This window comes from Scophthalmus maximus, chromosome 22 (genome assembly GCF_022379125.1).
Source record: "Scophthalmus maximus strain ysfricsl-2021 chromosome 22, ASM2237912v1, whole genome shotgun sequence".
Classification (NCBI taxonomy): domain Eukaryota; kingdom Metazoa; phylum Chordata; class Actinopteri; order Pleuronectiformes; family Scophthalmidae; genus Scophthalmus; species Scophthalmus maximus.
In genome coordinates this window covers 2654022-2676006 of record NC_061536.1, presented here as the reverse complement: position 1 = coordinate 2676006, position 21985 = coordinate 2654022, and the positions used below count along the sequence as shown (strand labels likewise).

The following is a 21985-nucleotide window of genomic DNA, read 5'->3' as shown; positions in this document are numbered from 1 at the left end:
CACTCCCTGCTCTTTATCCAGTTTCCAGTTTACTACAAGTGACCAAGTCTTTAAGCCAAATATCAGTTTTGTAATGCTTTGAATTGTACATTCAGTAACATTGAAATGGTGGAGAACATAAAAATAGTCAACAGTAGTTAAGGTTGGACACTGCAGGTGACCAAGAATCTCTTTACATTCATGGTAATCATGTGGCAACCAATATGGAAGATATAATAATAATTTCTTTCTAAATTGCAAGAACATCGGTTATATATTAACAGGCAAAGAGGAATTAGCAGACTACAGTTTCCTGTCTTCATCCCCAGTGCCATTTAACAACTATCATGAAACCACATCAAATTAGAGTGGCACACACCTCTGCCAAGGCCCAACAGTCCCCTTACGTTCAGTCAAGCCACACCAAATTACACACACTCACAAGTATGAGTCCCCTAAATACACTTGATTTTTTTTTTTCCCCATCAAGATCCATGCAATATTCCCTGAGAAAAAGATATAAAAATAATTTCTTGGATCCTCCCCTTTTTCCAAATCTCCCCCAAAATTGAATGGGTTCTTTCTTGCCCCCATGTCCTCATACTCTATTATTTTCTCTATTTTAAATACATTATAAAATGAACAATTACAGTGTGAACACAAACACTCAGTGTTGCTACATTGACTGTGTGTACAGTTAGTTCTTGCGAACTAAAAATCGCAATTCATGCATCCGTATTTGAGGATGCTGCTGTGTATTTTGGCAGGCAGTCGGCACACCCACTCTGTGTGTGTGTGTGTGTGTGAGTGTGTGTGTGTGCGTACGTGTGTGTGTGTGCGTGTGTACAGGCTGAGTGTGGAGCGGCAGTGTTTCAGCTTCTGCTTTCTCCACTCAGTCAAACAGAGCAGCAGTGTGTTCCCATTTCTTTCACCCTACTCTCGCCTCACCAAGGATCCTCACCCGTCCTCGGAGCCTGACAGCAGCAGCAGCAGCGGCAGCAGACATGGAGCTCCACCACAAAGAGTTCACCGGTGCAGGCAAGGCCAGCGGCCTGCAGATCTGGAGGATCGAGAACCTGGAGCTGGTCCCCGTGTCTGAGGGCTTACATGGGAGCTTTTACGCCGGCGATGCTTACGTGATTCTCAGCACCGTCAAACAGAGGGACAGCTGTTTCTACCACCTGCACTACTGGCTGGGTAAGTGAGTGAAAACGTGGACCTTCTCAACTGGGTCTACTTCTTTTTTGAGTGAAATGAGTGACACCCGGATGTAAAAGCCTGTAGACTCATTAGGACGCACTGGGAGGAAAGTGGTGTAGAGCAGGGGTAAGAGATGCCCAGTATCTAGACACCAGGAGCTTCCTCGGGCCCGTCCTATAAGAAATGCAACAGTGAAACAAAGGAGAAATTATCTTCCAGCTGTCACGCTCAAGTCAAAGTGCATTTTCAAAAGCAAACTTTTCCAGTTTGACTGCTCACCCAAGCCAGCGACAACATACTGACAACCGTCCTGCGAGCTGTTTTTACAGTGCGCCTGCATGGAAACACAGACGCACGCCGCGCACTGACCACCAGCCTGTCGTCTGTGTGTTGAAGCAAGTGCAGACAGTGCGTGCTGTGGTACAGTTGCTGGAAAAAGGACTCGCGTCGCTTAGTTGCGGCAGCATACGAGAAAAACCGACTCAACCCTCCGATCAGTATCAGCACAAAATCATGTCCACGCGATACAAGTTCATTTGTTTTCAGCCGAAATTCCGAAAGGAGCGAAACTAGTTGATTTAAAAAAAAAAACCCAAACAGAAATGTTTATTTGATGTGTGTGGCTTCAGTTGTGATGACAGATTCCATCGTCCAGGGGCCCGTACTACGAAGCAAGTTCAACATAGCAAGGATACGTTTTTGTTTCTTTGTGTGATTTCAGAAGAAACGCTTGTCTGTCGTGTTTAAAGTTCTACTTTCAGCTCTTCGAAATGCTGAATCAGCTTCTACTAGTTCACCAGAAGTGGTTTCACCCTCAGGCACATTCACCAATTGTCTTTCCACGTTGGCACTTCATAGACATGTGGATTGCTCATGTGACTCCTGCCGCAGATGTTTTCCACACTGAGGTCGCTCTCCGTCCCGGGTCACTATGTCAGTGTTGTGCCGGCTGGAAGTGGGGAGGTAGCAGCGACTCAATTGGAATGACTCAAATGAAAAAAAGGTGTTCTTGTGAGCGACCGATTCTGATCGGGAAACGGTACATGAATGCACAAAGAAAGAGAAAACAACTCAAGAAAAATAGTGAGTGAAGGAACCTTCCCTTGCGCTCACAAGACGCCTGTGAGTCTTTTTTAAGAGAAGAACCTTTTTTTTTGCCACGCTGAGACTGCGTTAGATCTGGGGCCGCTGTTTTTTAAGTGGTCAGGATAAAGATATTACGTTTTAAAGGGTCACTCCACCAACTTGACCGGCATATTGCGTAAAAAGTCCAACTCAGCCTTTAAAAAAAACAGCTGCCGATGCTCTAAACATAACCCCATCTGATGTCATAATGACGTCACCGTGTTCACGTTAGCTTGTACTTTGACACAGAAAATCTGGATGGGGAATTATGTCAGACATGAAAGTTGTTCATATTTTGCGTTATGTTAACTAAAAGGGACACTGGAGAGAGCATCCTGTACCTCCTTGGCTAGTGCCATATCTCGCCTTGTTAAAGAAAAAATCTGGATCTGCTCCAAAATGTAATGGATTCTTTTACTTTGCCATAGCTATGCCCTTCCACCAAATTTATAATGCCATTAATACACAACTGCATAATGCGATGGTAGACATGTGTAGGTGTTGATCCGTGGGCTTACTTCCTTCCTGCGGTACTGAAACTCTCTCCATTACCTCTGGGAGTTGAACGTCAATACAGCAAAGCTGTGCACTCGCTCTTGCCTTTAGTCTGAGAACCCATCAGCGTCGATCGATAGCCATCAAATATGCAAATGGCCATCTTACACACTTCCTTCCTGTCATGCGGGAAGATAAAACACTTTGCGTGCGGCCTGTGTAAATGCAGAGTGACTGTGGTTAGGACACAGCGAGCATTTGAGCATGATGATGTTTCATGCATTAAATGAAATTACTGGTCCCTCAAGTATCTTAAATCGAAAGCTAAAAGTCCCATCAGTATAGATGCCTTTTTTATTATTCTTCAACCGTACAAACAAGTTCATATACTATAATATAGTACTCCGGCTTCTTCCCCCACTCCAAAGGTCAGGTTGATTGGTGACTTGACTATAGGTGAATGGTTGTTTGTGTCCATATGTCAGCCCTGTGTTATGCTGACAACTTGTCCAGGGTGTTCCCCGCCTCTTTCCAAATATCTGATGGGATTGGCTCCAGCACCGCCCCGTGACCCTCAAGGCATTAGTGGTATAGATAATGGATGGATGGATGGATGGAGTCTGGATGAAGCCTTTGGGTGCACACACTCTATTGACAGGCCATCACCATGAAACTCCCACTAAAACCGGAAATGGTCCTCTTCCCACTTCTGTTTTTGTACAGATGAAACAAACTAGACACAACATGTTAACTGGGGATTTAGTAGTGGTGGTAGATGTTTTGGTTTTGTTTTTTTCACCTTTGACAGCGTCTGATGTTGCAGAGAGAGAGAGAGAGAGAGAGAGAGCGAGCACAGCTTCTCCTGACTGTCCTTGTTTATAGTGAAGTTAATTTAGCTTTGGAAACCAGCGTATTGAGACATGTTTTTATTTCTATCTAACTTTCCGTTTTAGTCACACTTTGTTTTTGGACACAGTGATGAGTAATTTTCCTTTAATTTCACCCGAGCCACATTACTTTCCATCTCAGAGGATCCACCTTCACAGTAAGTTTGTGAAGCTCACTTAAACCATATGACCAGGAAATCGTTTGTCTCTAACAAAACACTACAAGTTTTTATTCCAGTCCTAAGTAATGAAAACTTTGTTTCTTGTTTGCACAAAATTCAAGTAATCAGGTCACTGCACAAACCTAATTAAGGCCCAATCACTAGATTAGAGTAGTGAGAGGGCGTGTACAGTGCATGCAAAGGGGGTTTCATTGCTGTCATTGGTGTTGCTGCCCAGTAAGCTACAATAAAAAATACGACAGAAATTGATGTATCCATGTTGTTTCTCAACGAGCCTGTGTTTGGTCAATAAAGGAAAGGAGTGCAGTCAGGATGAGAGCGCCGCGGCAGCCATTTTCACGGTGCAGCTGGACGACTACCTCGGTGGAAAGCCGGTCCAGTACAGGGAGCTGCAGGGGGTCGAGTCAACAGCCTTCACCAGCTACTTCAAGGGAGGGATCACTTACAAAGTACGCATCCAATTCATTGCTGGTCTTACGATGACTGACTGAAAAATATGAAGAGCTGTGACTTTATGCTGAATCATATGTGAGTGATATATTTGCCCAACACTGGCCTTTCACCTCCCAGGCTAAAGCCGAAAGGAATTCCATTACAATAATGCTGTAAGTAAAGTAACTAAGTGTTAGACTAAGTGATCCCCTACTTTTCCTCTGCCGCCATCATTGGGTCCACTTTTCCATTTGTCTTATCCTTTAGTTTATATCACTCTGTCTGTGGTTTACTAATTAAAAAATGAATTCATATTATGACGACCAATCACGAACATGTCACGCTTGTCATTTTAAGCATATTAGTACCGAGCTTCATGACTGTAGACTCATAAGTCCTCTACATACAGTCCGCTCTTCAATCCAAAACCGTTGACACGTTGTGTCAGCCGCGTTTACACGCAGACTCCAAAATATCATTTTCGGGAAGTGATAGGACCACACGATCATTGATAATTCCATTTGGTCTCACACTGTGAATTTTCACGATAATTGGAATGGTCACAGACATCAGACTCAGTGAGCAAGTTTTCTGGGCCGATTGATTCATTTGATGAGAGATTTCAAGAAATGCAAAATGAAAAACTTGCTGTTGAAAGACTTTTAGTCTGGTCTTTAGCCGTGTCCTTCTGCTCTTTACTCTTTTAAAAGGGGTGCTCCACTCTTTCGAGTAAAATTCTGAGAAAAAATCTTTGTTGTCTTACAAGTTTGAGCAAAACCATGAAGTTCCACAAAATAGTAACCATGTAAAGCTTAAAAGCAAAAAAAAAACATTGACATTAAGTAATGGAAGTTGAACTTTTGACTAAACCTCAGCCTTTCCCCTCGTGAATCCCATTGCAGCATCTGAACAGTGACTCACGGGACAGAGGGGGAAGTTAGAGTCTAGAAAAAAAACTGAGACAGCATTTTGTGTTTATGCCTGCACGTCAGACGGGAGGCGTGGCCTCGGGTTTCCACCACGTGGTCACCAACGACCTGTCGGCACAGAGACTCCTCCACATCAAGGGCCGGCGCGTGGTCAGGGCCACCCAGGTCCCCCTCAGCTGGGCCAGCTTCAACCGGGGAGACTGCTTCATCGTCGACCTCGGAAATGTGAGGACCAATATGAAAACGACTGCACGCCTGCAGAGGGGGGGGGGGTTCATCGAATGAATTATCTATCGAGCAGTTAATGTTTCCCTGTCCGCCTGTGTGCTTACATGTGTAGATAATCTATCAGTGGTGTGGATCCAAGTGTAACCATTTTGAACGACTGAAGGCAGCACAAGTGGCCCGAGGAATCCGTGACAACGAGAGAAATGGCCGCGCAGAGCTGGTGGTGGTGGAAGAGGGAAGTGAACCGTCCACGTTGACTGATGTGAGTCGAATCTCGCTCCGTCTCACCTTTTTCTTCATTCGTAGCCCTCTCATTACAGACGCTCCCCATGCCGTGATATATTTTTTCGCTGTGTAATTGTGGCTTCACGGATTAGCCGGACTTCCTTGGATAGATTATTGTCTTGTAATATGCAATCACACTTCATTACAGGTCCTTGGAGTCAGGCCCGACCTGACCGAGGGAGATGATGAAGATGATACAAAGGCAGACATGTCCAACAGGAAAATGGCTAAACTTTACATGGTAGTGCTAACACACACACACACACACACACACACACACACTGGACGTTAACATCCCTCACGTAACTGTCTGTAAACCATCACTATGAAAGTGAATGGTTTTGAGAAATGTCCAATCCTCCGTGGTTGATTGTCCGTCTCTTCTTTCCCTCAAAAGTCAACATTGTCAAAATGATGATTCTAAAATTCTGTGGAGAAAAGGAAGACAATCTGCACACGAATGCTTTGACAGGCCTGGACCACTCATGGATTTTATTCAGATCATTCACACGTGCAACCTTAAACATCAAATGTCTTGTTCGGATGTTTGCGCAAGTAGTTCCTGAAGAACCTGACCGGTGTGTTTACGTCCAGGTATCTGATGCATCGGGATCCATGAGAGTGACAGTTGTGAGGGAAGAAAACCCATTTAACCAGAGTGACCTGCTGTCAGACGAATGCTTCATCCTGGATCACGGCAAAAACAAGATGATATTCGTATGGAAAGGTAAACAGACTATTTCCCTCGCTGCTTCCCTTTGAGTGGCTTGTTGCCCTTGTGACAGTGCAGCATGACTGTGTGAGTTTGTCACGTCAACACTTGTGTCTAAATCTTGTGCGTCTCCCACAGGGCACAACGCCAACCCCAGTGAAAGAAAGGAGGCCATGAAGACAGCTGAGGGCTTCATCAAACAGATGGGCTATCCAGCAAACACACAGGTTCACTTTCACTTATCTACCGCGTTTCCTTCATATATCATCGAGCAACGCGCCATTTCATGTTCCTTTGTGTAAAAGTTCCAGCGGTTCCATTGGTAATAGTTGTTGCTGCCGATGTGGTCCTGCAGATCCAGGTGCTGCCAGAGGGAGGAGAGACCCCCATGTTCAAGCAGTTCTTCCTGGGCTGGAAAGACCGAGATCAGAGCGAGGGCCTGGGGAAGGTGTTTGTCACGGAGCGGATCGCCAGGATCGAGCAGGTGGAGTTCGATGCCTCCAAGCTCCACGAGTCCCACCACATGGCGGCCCAGTACAACATGGTGGATGACGGGAGTGGGGACACACAGGTTAGAACCATGCCAATGCTGTGTGGTTGACTCTTTGGGTTGAGAAGCACACAGTTCATATGGAGTGGGTCTTAAGCGGTAAGAGCACAGAGAGATTGCAATACTGAGTGAACAACGGTTCAATATTCACTCTCCTTTTAGCTCTGGTTTTGGTCCCCTCCAACTCCACCAATGGGTGGCATGGTGTTGCAGTAGCAGTGCTGTTGCCTCACAGCAACAAAGTTCTGGGCTCTCCTCATACATACCGTATATGTTAGTGTCTGTAGGGTCATCGGTACCTGAAGATTGGCTTGTGATTGATATGGGGAGAACATTAACTCCATGAGAAAACAACTTTGTGTATGTTCCAGCAAAACAAACCAAACAGTATGGTGGTCATTGTGTTCTTCTGGTTTTCCCATATAACTACCACAACTTCAATGATGCTGTTGTTTCAATCTTCCAGATCTGGAGAGTGGAGAGCAGTGGCAGAGTCCCGGTCGACACAAAGAGCTACGGTCAGTTCTACGGTGGAGACTGTTACATCATCCTCTACACTTACGGGAAGAGGCAGATCGTCTACACCTGGTACAACCACCATCCGACACTGAGCTGGTTTGCATAGGCCACAGAGAGCTGCGACTGTCTCCGTGATATACTCTAATGCTCTGCTTCCTCATTTATGTTGACCACATCCTTGGATTATTTTTTTATTTCTCCAGCTGTACTATTCACATGACCTATTTAACAGTTTCTTCCTTTTCTAATAGCAGTCGTTAAAGCTTTGCTAACTCGAACTGCAGAGATAGGGATAATTGTCTGTACTCATCATCCCCACGAAGGACTCCTTCACATTACATTTATTCACTTGACCCACTGCAGATATAAGAATATTAATCAGTACACTTACGTGTACTCCTGTGTCACCCAAACTCCAAGTCCTAATCCCTGTTAAATGTCTCCCTTTGGCCTGTAGGCAAGGAGCCAGCTGCTCTTTGGACGAGCTAACAGCCTCTGCGTTTCTGACTGTGGAACTGGATCGTTCACTCGGAGGGAATGCAGTTCAGGTACAACCAGAATGAAGTAAAAAGGAACAGGGAAGTTATTTTTTTCATGATATTACAAAAAAAACTGTTACAACAATACACCGTGTGCACTGGGACTGGGCTCACTGGCCAATAATATGTAGTCAACAATGCCTATTGACTACATGCACCAGGCCTCGTGACGTACTTCCGTTTCAAAATAATGCCGCTCGTCTATTTCCGGTCTGTTTACCGACCTGAGAAGACGATGGCTGGTAAACACACGTTGGGATCATTTCTTTGTCACCTCTCGCGCGAAGGTTTGCAGCAGACACTTAGTTACCGATCAGCTGACGAAACAGCGCCATTGTTGAACCTGGCCGGAAACAGTGGAGCAGTACTAAGTAGAACCCTGAAGTGGTTGTGCAAGTAGCCCATTAGAATGTTATAGTTATAGTAATTAGTTGGATGTATATTGGTTTGTAATCAAATACATGCAAAACTAAAGACATTTCCATGAGCATTTACCGGCTTATTGCCAGTTACCAAATGTGAGCATTAGGACACAGTTGACTAAAGCTTCAAGAGTACCTGGAACTTTTGGTCCCAGGAACCTTTTTCAGGGAACTGAAAGGTTCCTCTGTTGTTGTTTTCCGGTGGAATCAATGTGTCTTGGTATTTGTCCGTGTCAATGGCACACTGACAGTCCTCCACTGTCTGCCCTCGATCAAAAAAGACCCTGTTCCTCTTTCATTTTAGATTCATTTCCATGAGCATTTACCGGCTTATTGCCAGTTACCAAATGTGAGCATTATGACACAGTTGACTAAAGCTTCAAGAGTACCTGGAACTTTTGGTCCCAGGAACCTTTTCCAGGGAACTGAAAGGTTCCTCTGTTGTTCGCCTGCTTTTCCGCCGTGATCTAAAGACCAGGAAATATTAGGCAATTTGGCCTGCTGACTTGGGAATAATTATTATTATTCCTGTACCTGCACTACTTCACTGAGTAGGGACTTTTTGGGGCGGACAAAAACATTTCCCCAGAACTTCATTGAGACCCCTCTCCCTGAGGTGGAAGACCACAGAGTTTCTGAATCCTGCAAATGTTCCTATAGTCCCTGCAGAAAGTAGAGCGAGTACCTGCTGTACATCAGCATGTTGTGTGCAACATTGTCAATGTCATCGAGGAATACGACCCCGTGGCCACATCTTGTGTGATGGGTGTTTGGGATTGTATGTTCTTTAAACTTGCCTTGTCACAGCTATTTTGTGTGGCTGCAGGTCAGAGTGTGCCAGGGTAAAGAACCCCCCCATCTGCTGAGTCTCTTCAAAGCCAAACCCCTCATCGTATATAAGAGTGGTACGTCCCGCCTCGGAGGCCAGGCCCCTCCACCTCTGACCCGACTCTTTCAGGTTCGAAGGAACCTGGCCACCATCACCAGGATCGCTGAGGTGAGGATGTTTCCCGCTGTATGGACTGTATTCACCACCGGGACCAGCAGTTTCATTTGAAGATGCTGAACTTCCTGTTTGTTTCAGGTTGACGCCGAGGCGACCAGTCTGAATTCGAACGACGCCTTCCTCCTGAAGATGGCCGATGGGCGGGGCTATCTCTGGAAGGGCAAAGGGGCCAGCGAGGAAGAGGTTAAAGGAGCTGAGTACATAAGCAAAGAGCTCAAGTGCAGCAGCAACAGCATCGTGGAAGGAAGTGAACCAGGTCACCATCTGCGTCGGATGTACTGTATTTACATGAAAGTTATAAGCCATGTATCTGCTGTATCAGGGATTCACACACACTAAAGCATCTGTAGTGTCTCATAACCTGATTTTACTTTAGTCACTTCCGACATGCCTCGTGCAACTGCAGCAGACTTGAAGTGCTACAAGTATCAGGGCACACAAGAACAAGTCACAGCCTCACTTTGACTCTGACTTTTAAAATGTCACACGGTGAGTTTTTTTCTGTTGCAGCTGGATTCTGGGCTGCGTTGGGCGGTGAGACAGAGTACCAGACCTCGGAGCGACTGGAGAGTCGTACCATGACTCACCCTCCACGTCTGTTTGGATGCTCCAACAAGACCGGCAGGTTCACAGTAAGTATTTCAACCACATTATTCTCTCTTCACAAACTGGTAACCTACCTTTTGATACGTTTGGACTAAATTGCTTTGCTTTGATTGAGCCAAATGTGCATACAGTAGGCATTCTGTGCTCCCAGTTTGCCGTTCCTTCTTCACACGAAGAAGAAACTTCTTACATGCTCTAACGTTCAGAAGAGCCATCGGGGCCCATTCCTGCAGCTCCTCTTTTCCCCATCTGTCTAAAACGCCTGGATTTGTTTTAGCCCCATTTGAAAACGTCAAATATCACGCCCCTTCACCAGAAAATTGGAGATTGTGAAGCTGCTGGCGGGGTTATCCCCAAAAGTGTCCGTCTGTGACATCACAGCCAGAGAGAAATCTGAATCAGTTGTTCAGAGCCAGGCTTGAGAGGTTAGCCAGCTCCTAAAAGAAACGACTGGGTGGTCTTTTTCACAGTTTGTGGGCCGGCAGGCACCACAGACACCCAAATGTATGTGCACGAACACTGAAGAAGTGATTTATGCGTAATAGGTCACCTTTAAATCACAGCTACCAATCGTTTTCTTTAAAACATCTCTCCACGGCACTCAGGCACGCCGTTGAATCCCTCATGTGATCTTGTGAAGCCCACTCCAATCTGTGGCGTTTCGGGATGTGGTCGGGTCAATATTCCAACCGGTGTTGCCGTGTTGTGTGCAGGTCGAGGAGGTCCCAGGAGAGTTCACGCAGGATGACCTGGCTGAAGACGACGTGATGCTGCTGGACGTATGGGATCAGGTACAGTTCGCTCACGTCTGTAAGACAAGTTGTACCAGTATCCCTGGGCAAACTGGACAGTCACTCTAACACACAGGCTTTTGCTGTAGGTGTTCGTCTGGATTGGGAAGGACGCCAACGAGGTGGAGAGGACTGAATCTGTCAAATCTGGTGAGGTTTTGGGGGTTTAATAGTGTGTGTATCTGTTGGCATCAGGAGCTAATCAGTAATCTGTTTTCCGGTGGAATCAATGTGTCTTGGTATTTGTCCGTGTCAATGGCACACACACAGTCCTCCACTGTCTGCCCTCGATCAAAAAAGACCCTGTTCCTCTTTCTAATTTAGATTCATCATAAGACAAGACAAAATCTCCTCAATCTCTCTAGTCCTACTGTACCACTCAAGTAGTTTGGACTCATCATTAGTTGGTTGGGGGCTCGGCAGTAACACACACTGATGATCAAAGTCCCACATGAACATATCGAAATCCCAGCAGGGTAGCCACCATGAGCGTGTTCACCAGCGTGCACCTGTTGGTCACACAACACTGTGTGTACTAGATTTGGGTCACTTATCTGCCCACTCGATGCTGCATTGAATCAGGCAGTTGGCAAGGACCCCGGTACAATACTATTAACCTCAATCATTCATTTTATGGCACTGTTGTACCATAAAATAGTCTCTGTAAAATTGCATATACAGATGTTTTTTTTTCTTCTTTCTGTTAAAGCAACATCATGCAACATTTTGACCTTAAAAAAGCAGCTTCCAAATTAGTTCGCCCTGGACGTCTGTCTCGCACGTAACGTTGGTGAGCCGGTACAATCTCCTGCGGGAGGTGCTTAACGGGATGAGAGGTGCAGCCAGAACCAGGCCCAGCAACTCCAAGAGTAATGCTGAACTAAAGATAATATATATATATATATAGATATAGATAATTTACACAAATTTAAAGTTCAGTGAAAACATTTTCTGAGCCTTACACTTTCATTTTTTGTAATGTTGCAGCCTTATAATGTTTTCCCCCTTACCAATCTTCACTCTATATTCCATAATCACAAATCAAAGATTTTGAACCGCGAAATCGAACATGCATGTACAGAATATATTATTTCCTTCATGGCCAACAACACACAAAACGCAAACATTACCTGAACCACCCTTGGTGCAGGAATGTCACAGTCCCTCCTTCATGGGGCTGAAATAAATGTTGCCAGTGAATCTGATTTAACAGGAATTATGTTTCCTCCGAAACATGTTTGGTCGAGGCCATTAAAAATAACCAAAAACAAAAAAAAAACACTGAGCCTTCTTTATAGGCTGCCTTCTTTATAATCCCTGCTCTGTAAAACTGTCCAAGTATCTAAGCTGAGCCCATGGGTCCTCAAAAAAAACCGTAGGCAGTCACAACGTTTGCACAGGATTTCTCTTGAATTTCAGTTACCTCCTACTGCCACACGAGGTCACTACTAACACGTGAAACTGTTCCTGTGTGTGTGTGTGTGTGTGTGTGTGTGTGTGTGTGTGTGTGTGTGTGTGTGTGTGTGTGTGTGTGTGTGTGTGTGTGTCTTTCTTCTGCAGCCAAACAGTACATTGAGACTGACCCTAGTGGCCGCGACAAGCTCACTCCCGTGGTGGTGGCGAAACAAGGCCACGAGCCCCCCACCTTCACAGGCTGGTTCCTGGCCTGGGACGCCTCTCACTGGGACTCTGTTGCCAGGAGTATGAAGTCTATGACCCTTTAATGCTGATTAATACTGATCGACCCAAGTGAAATGTCATCCTTCATATAGGCAGTGTGTGAAAAGGAATGAATGCAATGTCTTCGAAGAATTTAATTCATCCATGATTTTTATAAATTGAAAATAGTAATAAAGAACAATTGTTGCTGTCATGATGTTTAATGATATACGATTACACAAACAAAAGCCTTCTGGTATGTTCCTAAGCACTTATTAAGCACGTATTAAGTGTTTACATACATCAGTTAATTATCCATATTACATAATGAAAATAATGGGTCTTAACTCAAGCGCCACTTCTCCTGGAACTGACAGCTGCATCCCATGGCCTTCATCGACAGGTCCACTTTGCACAGTTGTCATGGAGGGTGAAGAAAAACCTGGGAATAGATACTTCACAGCCATATACAAACCTTTTTAGTGTCCGCCGAGGGTTTTGAATGTTATGCATAGATCTGTGTGTGTGTGTGTGTGTGTCTGTCTGTCTGTCTGTCTGTGTGACTGAGCTAAGATGAAGAAGAGAAGTCCGTCTGTAAATGAATGTCAACTATAAATCATGGAGGCTTAGTGCACCTCAACAGAAATCAATGAACAGCAACAAAAACGAAGCACGTTGAATGAGACTGCCTCAGTTCAATTACTGATGTTTCATGCTTTTAATGTTGAATGATTGTGTCGTGGGTGTGAATGCTGCTCTCCCCAGCAGGGGTTGAAGGATCTGAATTTCAGAGCAAAGTAGAAGTACAAATATTAGCACCAGGATGATACATCTGACGCCACGGAGAAGGAACTTCCCACGTTTTTTCTCAAGATCACGAGAACAGAGAGGCATCCGGGCAAGCGCGAGATGTCACACAGTCAGTCCCACATCTGTTTATTTTACCATCTGTTTAAACCAACTCCACACCGTGGGCATTGTTCCATGCTTAATCTTGTGTGTGTTGCAGCCTCAACTTCCCAAAAAGTTTGCAGGGTTGTTCTTTTTTGCCCGTTCCGTTTTTTGGGAGTGGGTGTCAATTATGTGCAGGCATAGATTTTCAGCTTTTAACCTTATTTCCATGAACAATGTGTTGCAAAATTGACGCTTTGTGAACACGTAGAGAGGGTAAGTAGACGTTAAAAGGATTATAAAGTCAGTGCCAGCAGGTGATTGTTAAGCTGGGTGGGGCTACAGGCACTGAGAACTTCTGCACACTGGCAACGGTGTTTCCGACTAAAGACAGCTGTATTTACTCAGCAACTGCATCGGAAAAGAAAAGGCCTTTGCCGCAAAACAAAAAAAAATTGTTGCGTTTACCTTAGTTTTGATTTTCTTTTTGGTTCACATCCTAAATTGTATTTACATGTTTATACAACAAGGTCAGAACCATATTTGTACCTGAAGATTAAAACATTTTTAAACATGTGACTGTAAACTTGAACACAATGTCTTGCTGGTGATTGCATACAAGCAACCAGTGTGTATCCTTCCTGTGTATTGTGTAACCTCTCATTCACTTGTCTGGGATTACTGTCTGACTGTTCTTCCAGGGCGTAACGGCCCATTTCCTGTATAGATGGCACATTAAGCCCCTTTTCTCTCAACAACCAAGACAGGAGTGGCCCAGGTTCATCCCTATGCGGCTGGTTTGTTATAAGCCACTGTAAAGACCGGTGTGAGTACACGTTTGACCACTACACCAAAAAAAAACCCAACTATCTGACAGTTGGTGGCACCACATTAGACTACGTTAAATAATAACAACTCATGAAACCACACCAATGCCAAAAGAGAATAGCGTACTGTAGTGTAAGCCTACATTAGCCCAAAGGCCAAGTTCCAGCACACAAATAACTTTAACATCTCCCTTCATGGATTAAACAAATGACACCACACGTGTTAATTAGTGACAGTTTAAAAAGTGAAGTGGGCTAGTGTTGTAGTTTTTTTTTTATAATGCAAGAATTTACATATTAAAATTAACTTTCAACAATAAGCAAGCACTTTTTGGTGGGGGGGGGGGGGTCTTGGCTGTGGTTGAGTGATAGAAACAGGTGACGTGCGTGTGCTTGTGCGCGTTGACCTGTGCGCGTGACCGCGACAGGCGATGTCCACACACCAATCAGACCGCGAAATATAGCTGCGTCAAGTCCATCGATTTAAGGCAGAATAAAACCGGAAGAGTAATCCTCTTTTCTTCACAGTAAAACTTAAGGTGTCCACTTCAAGACGAACCAGGGACATCGTTAGATTATATATTGAATTACACCATGGAAATGGGAGTGAGGCCCAAAAAGTTAAAGAAACGTTTTGAAATAGAATATGTGACAGTCTTTTCTGCATACAAAGCAGAAACTTGCATATCAATGGTTTTGATGGTTGAATGAAGTTATAGGTAGAAAAATGTGGAAGGAGCAGAGGGCCAACAAAACAGGCTGAACAATTTTCAAGGAGGATAACATAACAATAATAAACTAAATGTGATGTCATCCCCGTTGGTGCAATGATCAAAGGGGCACACACACACACACCCCTGTGACCTGTGATCTCATCATCAGAATCCTCTCAGAATCCCATTTGAATTATAGCAGAGGGTGAGACACTGAGTCACATGGACACATTTGACAATACAAAACCCGTCCGAGAGCACCGTCCGGGAAGACGAGCACAATTTCTCGAGGAGCTCTTGGCAGAGACGTATGGCGTGCTGCTGGACAAAACTGGAGGAAACCTATCAAGTCAGGGATCAGCTGAGGGGTGAGGGGAGACTTTCTGCCAACTTTCCAGAGATGGCAGAGGAAACTGACGTGACGTTCTGCTATGGTGAAATAGCTCATGAGAAGAACATTATTCAAGAGCAGTCCAAAATTGCTTGGCAAGTGCGAATGCTGACCGGAGACCCACTTTCTAGTCAACAAAGCTTCTTTTCTTTTTGTACTGCCCCCATGGGGGTTTTCTTGTGCACGTCTTTGGCAATGGAGTTTGATGGCTCTTCGCAACAGCTGGACGTCGTCTGTCGCTTTGCCTTTTATTTTGAAAAGCCGAAAGCGGAAGTGGCATTTTCTCTGCTGGCTCCGGCGCCGCTGTGCAGGAGAGAGGGGGCCAGTGTCTCACCAGGCGAGGCGGTGCAGCCTCAGTTGGTCTCAGGACACGACCGGAGTGAGGACGGAGCGCGGCCACAGTCCGTGATGGATTAGCATCGTTTTGTGCAGGTAAGTTTCCCCAATCGGAGGTTTAGGACTTGCGCTTCCGACGCGGGAGGCCCCGCGACGACTGCTCCATACTGACATTGGGTGCATGATGAAATGTCCTCCTTTGATGAAACAAACGGTGGCGTTTCCTGCGCGTCGTCGCGTAACGGCCGGCGCGTCAACTGTGCCAACGTCAGTTTGGCTGTTATGGCTGTTTCAACACCTGTTGGCGTCGCGTCGCGTCGCGGCTCGGGCTGTAGCGCAGAGAGAGAGAGAGAGAGAGAGAGAACTACGCTCCATTTCCCAAAAAATATATGAATGAATAAAAAACTCATCCAAAATTAGGATGGCCTCATCCGTCGCGTTTGGTGTGAACTGCTCGCGCTCCCCCTCGGGCGCGTTTTGATTTCGGGCTTTAAATGTATTTTGCATCAAGTTCTTGTGACAGTTCACCTGTTAACGGAACCCCCCCCCCCCCCTTTCCAACCTCCAACCTCCTCCCTTACGCGCACACGCAGCGAGCTCGCAAACCCCGTTGGAAAAGAAAGAAGAAGAAAAAATGCGATTTCAGTGCAGTTCTCAAAATTGCTTCTAATTCAAATCCATGCGCGTGTCGAAATTCATCCGAATCCCGCTGCGATGCGTCACAAACGTTGACCGGCGTGTTGCCCACCTGTGCGCGAACGAGGATTTATCCATTCTAATGTGTAACAGGCGTTCGCCTCATCCTCTCAGCATAAGAGACGAGTCGCTCTGTGTTGCCGAGCAACCCCTCCTCCCCTCCTCCCGCCCCATCTTCTTTTTTCCGTGAGGCCACTCGCTCAGTGCGCTCTTGTTAATCAGCCCTCCTCTGATCCTGCCCTGGACACTGGGCGATCAGCTCAATCCGGGGGACCGGTGAAATTCAAAAGGCCTCCATGCTGTTGTTAAGTGATTCACGGGCTGAATGGAAATTAGCCTATGAAATCCCCGTCGGCCGCCGCGGCGCTGCATGTGCAAATGAGCCGTCGTCCACCTTGCTGTTCTAGCCCTCCTCCACAGAATAATGTGAGGATGTGTAGTGGAAAGGGAGATGGGGGTGGGGTTTTTTATTATTATTTGAGTTACTTGTTGGGTTGTTTGGTCTTTTGTAAAGCAATGGGGCGGTGATTGTTTTTGTGCTTCGACTCATTATACACCTTGTGTTGACCCCGCCAGGCTCCAGAGCTTCACTCCAGGCCCAGGGGCGAATAAAAGCAGGGTGCTGAATATTTTTTTTCGGCAGCAACTCCTCCTGCCCGGCGTGCCGAGATGGGGAACGGATTATCGGATCATCGCTCCCTTCTCCCGTCCTTCAAGGCTCTTCACATTGTAATTCTGGGACTGGACTGCGCGGGCAAGACCACCGTGCTGTATCGCCTGCGCTTCAATGAGTTTGTGAACACTGTCCCGACTAAGGGTTTCAACACGGAGAAGATCAAAGTGTCAGTCGGGGGCAGCCGGCGGACGGCGGCCTTCCACTTCTGGGATGTGGGCGGCCAGGAGAAGCTGCGGCCGCTGTGGCGCTCGTACACGCGCTGCGCCGACGGCCTCGTGTTCGTGGTGGACTCTGTTGACGCCGAGCGCGTCGAGGAGGCCAAGACGGAGCTGCACAAGATCACGCGGCTGGCGGAGAACCAGGGCGTGCCGGTTCTGGTGGTGGCCAACAAGCAGGACCTGAGGAACTCGCTGAGTCTGGCCGAGATGGAGAGCATGTTGGCTCTGGGCGAGCTGAGCAACTCCACGCCCTGGCACCTCCAGCCCGCCTGCGCCATCATCGGCGAGGGACTGCAGGAAGGTCTGCAGAAGCTGCACGCCATGATCACGAAGAGGAGGAAGATGCTGCGGCAGCAGAAGAAGAAGAAGAGATGACGCGCTCGGTGCAGGAACTACAAAAACGCGAGCTGGACCCGAGGCAACGCGAGAACTACTGCGAGCTGCGTGAAGTCGGCTGGTTCATTGGGTTTGCTACGAGAAAGAGACACAACCATTCTTGTCCAGTAATTCGGCCGCCCCTCCCACGCCTGACCGGCCGAGTGTGAGCATTCCAGTGGACTGTTGTGTCGGCCAGCGCTTGGCTCCTGTGGAGGACAGAGGGGTTGATTTTTTTCCCCCCCTGCGGACTTTCCTGTGAAGGCAGTATAATGCTTTACAGCAGCAAGCTATGAAGTTTACACTGAAGACAAAGAGAGACAATGAGCTCAGATTTGTCTGTTTTATGTTTTTGTTAATACGCGTGCTGCTTCTCCAGTCTTTGGATTTTTTAGTCAAAGCTTGTGTTGAGCTTGCAGACAGGGCCATATTAGAGAAAATTCCTCAAAGTGGTGTATGTCAGCACAGCAGGGGTGAACAGCGCACTGGAAAGTTGTACTCACAAACAGTACTGTTTTCTCTAAGGACATTTTACTCAAGCAGGAGTAAACCTACTTGTGTTCTCAGATAAAAGTAATGAGTAAACCAGTACTCTCAGTAAACGGGGGGGGGGGGGGGGGGTTACAAAATAAATAGCTTTAAAATATAAATGTATGTACCTTATATAGAATACATTCCTTCTCTGTAGACACAGACAGGCACTTTACATCCCGATTGAAAACACCTCCCTATAGCCTTACCAGGACAATCTAGAAACAAAGAGGGTAAAACTTCTGAAAATTAAACAACAATGACCTACAATAGATAAAGGATAGGACAGGCATAGGACAGTTTGACACTCGTTCCAAGTAGAGACGGCACAATTGAGCATCACTTTGTCCAACAGTGCGGGGACGTCAACTATACAAACCCCACACGTGTATATAAAATGAACAGAACAGGCCTGTGTAGTGCACACACACACAACGCTACCTTGCTAAGGAACATAGTGATCATCAGTGATTCGTTGTCCGATTTGCCGTCATTCTTTTAGCCATGTGACGTCCTCAAAGTAACCAAGTGCAATACTTAGGAGTAATATTACTCCAAAAAAAATCAAAATATTATTAAAACAAATGGCTTTATTACAGCAAGGAGAGTACGTGTAACTTGCCAATCACACCCCAGGAGTACAGTAACAACATTTTGTGTCCGTGTCGCACAATGAGAGAGTCAAGTCAAGAAGTTTACATGCCGATAAAGTACAGTACAGGGTGTACAATGACTGACTATTCTCAGCAGCACACGTCCATCGTCCAAACGCGCCAGTGCTAAATGTCAGGTTTTTGGTGTCTGCCCTTCAGAATGTAGAAGAGTGGGTTTTTCTTTTTACTCCGACATGAAGTCAGCAGTGTTGTTGTTTTCAGCACAAGGCTGCTACTTGCTCTGTACCAGAACAGGACCTTTGCCGTTGAGAATAACTGAAAGTCACATTACAATTTAACACAGATTTATCGGCGAGGGTGAGAGCCAGTTAGAAACAAGCAACGTCACTTAGATGCCAAAGAAATTTGAAATAGTTCAGATTAATTTAAAATCATCGCTATACCATACACCTGAAATGTTATCAGGTTTTTAAACGTGCAACCGGTGATATTATTATTGCCTTTAAAAATGTGGTATTGGTAAAGCCGTGTTATACACTGTGCTCCAGCAGTATAAGCTGTTTTATTTCATTGAATCCGCTACTAGCTAGTGGCTGGTTGCCTTGTGAGCTAACATTGATTTAGGACCGTCAGCTGGCTCATCTTCAACACTAGTATTGAAACAATAGCCCAAGTTTTGGTAAAGAAACCTTTTTTGATATCCTGCCATGAGAAAATGTCAATGTATGTTTTTTTTCTACAAAGCTCTGTTTTTTTTTCATCAGAGAAAATGAGCTACACTTGTCAAATGTCATATGTATAAACATAAGCATCCGTACGTTAGCTTTCCATGAATAAAAGGCTAAAATGCTGCTTTAATTCGAATATTTTGATAAAATAAGAAGACGCATTGAGACGCCTACTTGGCAGTTTACTCACTAGCTTACATGTTATTGCTCTCCTGATGGAACTGATTTTAAAACCCATTTCGATCGTCTGCGGTGCAGTTTGTTCATGTGAGCTTACATTAATTTCGCTTACATTAGTTTGCACCCCATAACCTACCACTGCTGTTGACAACGATTCTGTGCTCATGCTTTGGGAGCTGGCTATTATTGTCCGTCAAGTTCATTTAATACTGCGTCATTTGTCAACCATCAGTTGCACTCATATTTTCTTTTTCAGTTGTAGTCTATGTTTTGATTGTTATTAAGTCACACGCGTGATGCATCATTTACCGCGATGAAAGGTTTTGGAGTTGACTACTTCAACACAAAATGGATGATTGTAGAAAATAGCCCGAGAGCCACCCGTCATCTCCCCGTGGCTGTAAGAGGTTGAGAAATCATTGGCTGGGTGAAGCTGCGACTTTGTTACCTGCATAGCTCCCTGCACATGTGTCTGGATGTGAAAACGTGGTGATCAACAGGCCCGGCAGAAATGGCTGCCTGTCAAGAGTCTGGAGTCGGACACCAGCCTCGCCCATCTGACCTGGCAGTCACAAGAACCCAGCAGAGCCGGCACCTGAATGCACTTTAGCTGTCCCTTTTCCCCAAAACTTCAAATGGACACTGACCCGAGTTGTGATTCTGAAACTGAAAGAAGTGGAAATATTGCTTCAAAAGAAGCGTTATAATGTATAAATGAAACATGTTGTTCCCAGGTGTCACTCTCCCACTCTGTTTGTCAGGGTGTTGCTATTTATGTGTTCTTATCCACTTTGTCCACTTGGAATAAAAGCAACAAAAAAGGACAGCGGCTGTTTTTCTTTCCTCATCTTATCAGTTTAGCTCTTGGTCAGTTCAGAGTCCACCAGGCCCCAGGCTTGTTCTCCACTCACTTGTTTATGTGTAACTGACACAGCAAGAGGCCGAGTCACAGCTGCTTTCTAGAATTAAGAGGTTACATTCTCTATATATACTGTATGTGTCTTATTTATAAAACTTCATGAATTTTATATTCCACACCAGAACCTGGAACAATGACACAGCAGTGGCATTAAATGTTGCTTTACTATGGTTTTTTAGAGAGGACTCATCTGTACTTCCTACAATCACGATCATGAAAAATACACTGCAATATTTACCAGCTGCCTTATCTCTTAGTTTCTTCTTCTTGTTTCAGCCATGTATGGACTAGTGACCACTGTTTACTAGGTGCAAAAATCCAAATAATCATTCAAAGAACCCACAATTGGGGTGAGACTGACTCACCAAACTGACTCACTACAATTCAACACACAGTATAGTATTGTGCATGTTCTTCAAGAAAAGATTTATGTATTTTTACTATGAACTGTACCAAATAAGGACTGATTGGTTCCTAATCTGGACAATTTCACTGTGATGGAAAAAAAAATGTAACCATGACTTATTAAAATGATGAGACCTATACGATACAGAGGGCTAAACTAACATGCAAGTATCATGCACTTAACAATGCTGGTGATGTCGAAACTTATAAAGGTCTTGGGATTGTAGGGCATTTTTGTAAAAACAACTTTAAAAAGGAAATATAAAAAAATATTGCACAGATATTGCAATGTTTTCCCCAGAGAAATTGAGTAAACTGCAGCACATACGATGGTTGTGTTCCAGGTCTGGATTTTAAGTAATATGAACTGTTAAAAATATGTGGATTTTATTACAGACAAGGATACTGGGCTAACATCATCACTGAACAGCCAACATTTATAAGATGATCAACAGGATCCATGCTAGCAGGGACGCATTGAATTCCCAAGATCCTGAATGTAGTTTGCTGTGAATCCTGAACATTTACTTTGCAGGACACAGATAACAGTGGCTCCGCCACGTGTCCCTGTTGTGGTGCACTGTTAGCTCTGGGAGCTGTGCTCCACGTGTGTTCAGAGAAGTGAGGGCAGTTCTGGCTCAGACTGGGTCTGCTCTGAGAACAATACCTGGCACGAGCACATGGAGGAAGGAGATTACGGGGGAGAAGCACACAAACTGTTATGGTCTGATTTCTGTCTGATTTCTTTCTGGTGAGTCTGGAAGTTGAATCACTTGGTACATTTCCACACACGCGCTGCCTCCTGGCCATTCTGCTTGGAATAATGGGGTTGAAAACTGGCACATACCATAACCATTTCAGAGATAATGAAATATGTGGGCCGACTGGCTCCCCAGCATGCCCAGCTGAGTCCAACCCCCTCAAAACATATTTCAAATG

At 45.3% G+C, this 21985-nt stretch overlaps 2 protein-coding genes across 2 annotated transcripts; both read left to right on the top strand.

Moving 5' to 3' along the window:
- Positions 1 to 849: 849 nt before the first annotated feature.
- scin (scinderin) lies at positions 850 to 12760 on the top strand. The gene is made up of 16 exons (XM_035620487.2): positions 850 to 1176; positions 4163 to 4317; positions 5293 to 5454; positions 5570 to 5719; positions 5891 to 5983; positions 6337 to 6469; positions 6593 to 6681; positions 6810 to 7025; positions 7471 to 7592; positions 7981 to 8071; positions 9311 to 9481; positions 9569 to 9746; positions 10001 to 10122; positions 10810 to 10887; positions 10977 to 11037; positions 12448 to 12760. Exons 1-16 carry the CDS (start codon positions 984 to 986, stop codon positions 12609 to 12611), a joined length of 2178 nt encoding a protein of 725 aa, XP_035476380.1. The 5' UTR covers positions 850 to 983; the 3' UTR covers positions 12612 to 12760.
- A 2724-nt stretch (positions 12761 to 15484) lies between these two features.
- On the top strand, positions 15485 to 20546 carry arl4ab (ADP-ribosylation factor-like 4ab). The gene is made up of 2 exons (XM_035620488.2): positions 15485 to 15800; positions 16977 to 20546. The coding sequence occupies exon 2, from the start codon at positions 17070 to 17072 to the stop codon at positions 17667 to 17669; it is 600 nt and encodes a 199-aa protein (XP_035476381.2). The 5' UTR covers positions 15485 to 15800; positions 16977 to 17069; the 3' UTR covers positions 17670 to 20546.
- Positions 20547 to 21985: the final 1439 nt, after the last annotated feature.